The sequence below is a fragment of the Priapulus caudatus genome, unplaced genomic scaffold (genome assembly GCF_000485595.1).
Source record: "Priapulus caudatus unplaced genomic scaffold, Priapulus_caudatus-5.0.1 Scaffold882, whole genome shotgun sequence".
Classification (NCBI taxonomy): Eukaryota; Metazoa; Priapulida; class Priapulimorpha; order Priapulimorphida; family Priapulidae; genus Priapulus; species Priapulus caudatus.
In genome coordinates this window covers 30,960-34,698 of record NW_014577943.1, presented here as the reverse complement: position 1 = coordinate 34,698, position 3,739 = coordinate 30,960, and the positions used below count along the sequence as shown (strand labels likewise).

General features: G+C 40.6%; 2 protein-coding genes across 2 annotated transcripts in view; one reads left to right on the top strand and one right to left on the bottom strand.

Annotated features, from left to right (window-relative positions):
* The window catches only part of LOC106814193 (chromatin modification-related protein eaf-1-like), a 64,816-nt gene extending 63,675 nt beyond the window's left edge, over positions 1-1,141 (bottom strand). The window contains exon 1 of the mRNA XM_014818491.1: positions 1,034-1,141. The gene's annotated coding sequence lies outside the window, so the exon portion shown is untranslated. The remainder of the gene's footprint in view (positions 1-1,033) is intronic.
* Positions 1,142-1,327: 186 nt separating this feature from the next.
* The window catches only part of LOC106814191 (cilia- and flagella-associated protein 45-like), a 20,487-nt gene continuing 18,075 nt past the window's right edge, over positions 1,328-3,739 (top strand). The window contains exon 1 of the mRNA XM_014818489.1: positions 1,328-1,459. Coding sequence (XP_014673975.1) covers positions 1,457-1,459 — 3 coding nt within the window. The 5' untranslated portion in view covers positions 1,328-1,456. The remainder of the gene's footprint in view (positions 1,460-3,739) is intronic.

Sequence of the window (3,739 nt, the reverse complement as noted above, 5' to 3'; positions counted from 1 at the left end):
GCTACTGATATATGTATACATTCACTTCAATCGTTATTCACTTCTTAATATGTGTATACATTCACTTCAGTCGTTATTCACTTCTTAAAAGATTGTTTTTCAGAAACCTCGCTTCATTTAACTTTAGTAAATTACATTCGCCATTTACAAACAATCAGACCAATCAGAGCGAGTCTTACAATAGCCCCTGGTTCTTGCTTGTATCTGTGGCGCTGCAGGAGGCCTGATAGACTCGCTCTGATTGGTCCGATTGTTTGTAAATGGCGAACGTAATTTACTAAAGTTAAATGAAGCGGGGTTTCTGAAAAAGCAATCTTTTAAGAAGTGAATAACAATTAAAGTAAATGTATACACATATTAGTAGCAAGGTAAAGCCATGTAGAAGGGAACGGTAGGTTTTTTTTTCGCGCCAATAGCGGCGTACGGGCCGCATTAGCAGCGCATGCATTTTGCATGCGATCTCACAAAATTTCAATGAACCCCGTTCTGTCCCAATAACCCTCACCAAAATATAAAAAAGGTTATATGGGACAGAATTATTCGGTCTAATTAAATCTGTGCTAGTAGTAGTAATACTAATAGTAGTATGTTACTATGTACATTATACATATCCTCACTGACACTGGGGACCAGTGCAGACTTGCCTAGGCTAAAATACCCTTGCCCTAAAAATTCTAGGGGGCAACCGCCCCCTGTGCCCACCTGGATCGGTCAATGGGTTCTAAACTAGTTCTAACTGGGTTCTAAACTACTTTTAACTGGGTTCTATACTAGTTCTGACTGGGTTCTAAACTAGTTCTAACTGGGTTCTAAACTAGTTATAACTGGGTTCTAAACTAGTTATAACTGGGTTCTAAACCCCTGAGTCTGACAACCGCGTGTTGAATTTCCACACAACTGAACTAGTCACAAGTTATGACACCGTCAAACACCGTTGTCCGTTCATTGAAAACGGTACTCTAATTCCCTAATGTATGTTCAATAAGTAATTGCGTTATGATTACATCTATCTAAATTGTTTAAAATAACTAACCTTCCTTCAGAATATGAAATTAAGCCTTCTGATTTTCAATATTGGACAAAATACTTCGACAACATGGAAATCATAAAAAGAAACTCCTTGTTGAAGTTCTTGGGTGTCACTTGTTATGAACGCAGACGGGGTAGCTGAGATTTATTTATTGTCTGCGAATACGCTATGATGTTACTAAGCGCTAACTAACCGGTATAGTACCCATCTAGGTAAACGCTAATCGATAGGCTCGCCATCTATCGTGAACACATTGGAAATTCTGTCGTATCCCTCTGTATCCCTGGGCAACTGCAAAGCGTTGTCATTATTTACGGCGCGTTGATAGAGAAATTCCATGTAAAGAGATCAAATACTTCATTTTCCACAGTAATCAACAGTCGCTCACAATAAATTTCGTGGGAACGAATAGGGCCTAGAGGGAGTATGGTAAGAATTACCTTCGGTGATGTAATTAATACATTCAACATTCACATTGTTCTTAATTTGAAAGTTGAAGTTCAAGTTGATCATGTCGGGACATTATCATTGACTGTCATTATCAAGGGTGAAGTCTGAAGAGACAAGACATGTATACAACTTATCTTACAGGTTACAGGTTATTATATATATTGGTTCAGGGATAGAGATGATGTCCAGCACGGTGATTGGATAGGATGATATGGCATCATATGATGATAATTGATATGTTCCGTTGGCTTTTGAGAAAGGCACTGCTGTGACAAGGAGAGATCTAACATTGTAACAATAACTGACACTGTGTATAATCATAAGATTAAGAGCTTTAAATTTTGGTTCCACGTCGTGGTAGTCAAAATTGTCAGCTGGCACTATAGTATATAGGGCCCAAGGATAGAGAACATGTATCCCAATAAAACCAATGTGCCTAACCCTAACCCTAACCCTAATTCTAACCCTAATTCTAACCCTAACCCTAACCCTAACTCTAACCCCCACGGTTTCAATTTCATCTGGGAGAACCCCTGATAAGGATATATATAGGCTTCATGCTTAGGCCTTTAGGGCCTCTATATAAGATTAGGCACTGTATATATTTATGCATTATGGGGATTATGGGTTATAACTTTAAAATATATATGTCTAACAAAGTAACAACAGTACGTAGCTCTGTAATATAGCCCGCGTACAGTTGCCGCCAGGGCTGGCGGCACTGGTTACTGCGGCTAATAGTTATAGATGCTTACAGAAGAAACATGCCTCACTAATCCTCAGCACGTGCAGCAGCATTACACAACGTTGCACCTGGTTGTTGATTATATTTAGCCTACGTATACTATATACTATACAGGCTCCGTAGCCAGCTTTATGTTGGGGGGTTCGTTGTTGGTCAACTGCATTAGTCAATGGTGTGCGTCAGGCAGGGGGCTGTGAATTACTAGGATGGGTTGGATACCAGGGGGATTGATGGGGTGGTCGGGCTTTCTAACGCATATACTCCCATTTGTTAGAGCAATCGGCGGCACGGAGGTGGTGGGAAAGTAGATCTGGGGGTGGGGCCCAGAGGATTATTTTTTTAAATTTATATCAATAACACCCCTCGAGACATCGTGAATATTTCTGCTTAAATTTCGTTGAGCAAAGGCGGGGTACTTGCCGACCTTCCTGGACGCCCCATCACATTGGTACACGCCCCATGCCAATTGTCAGTAAGGCCGCGTAAGGCTAGATGCTCCCAGTAGGCTTATTTATTAATTGGAACCAATTTTGAAATCGATATGACTTTTGAATTGCGTAAAATTGTAACTGGAGGGTCAAGTTAGTAGAAAAATAACCGAGTGGTGTGGTAGTGGTAGTGGCAGGCGGCACGGTGTTACACCTTGGATTCACCTCCCGCTTCGGGATATAGCCGGGATGGAATTATACAATTATTACACTTAAAAGGAAGATAAGGGGTGGAGGAGCCTGAGGGTAAATTCTTTGCAAATGTTAATCAAAATTTATTTTATTTTGCGTTAAGCGCGGGGGGAGGCTCCCCGGGGGCGGCGTTCTGTTGGCGAACCCCGGAGAGCCCCGCTGGCTGACTTGGTGGTCTGACTTTAGAGTATACTGGAGACTATCACTTATACACATCATATACTTATAGTGCAGACCAGCTGTGACTAATTGGGGAGTGACAAGCGACGTGAAGGCCAAAAATTTTAAAGCTACTTATATCTTGATGATTATACAACGAGTGTCAGTTATTGTTTACAATGTTAGATTCTTCTCCTTGGTGTCACAGCAGTGCCCTTTCTCCAAAAGCCAACGGAACCATAGTCTTAATTATCATCATAATGATTGCTTCTATATATACGGTGATCCACAAATCACCGCTGGCGCTAGGGAGGACAGGTCATCCTCCTATTCCGTGCTATTAAAAACCAACCCGTAGTATATAATAAACCTGTAACCTGTAAGATAAGGTGTAATGAAGGGTGATACAGCATGATAGCTAGTGTCATTCGTACTAATTTGACCTTCTAGCTTCCGTTGATAAATATGAAATGCAGTCCATTGGATAATGAAGAGAGTAATTTAGCTGTACGAGCATGATCAACTTGTGGACTATCAACTTTCAAATTCAAGAACAATTGGTGAATGTTGAATGTCGAGTTTAGATATACTATCAGCCGTATAGTTTAATTTCATTACCAATAACTCAACTGCGTAGAAGCGGATTTCTCTTATTCGAAAATTGTATAAGGAACG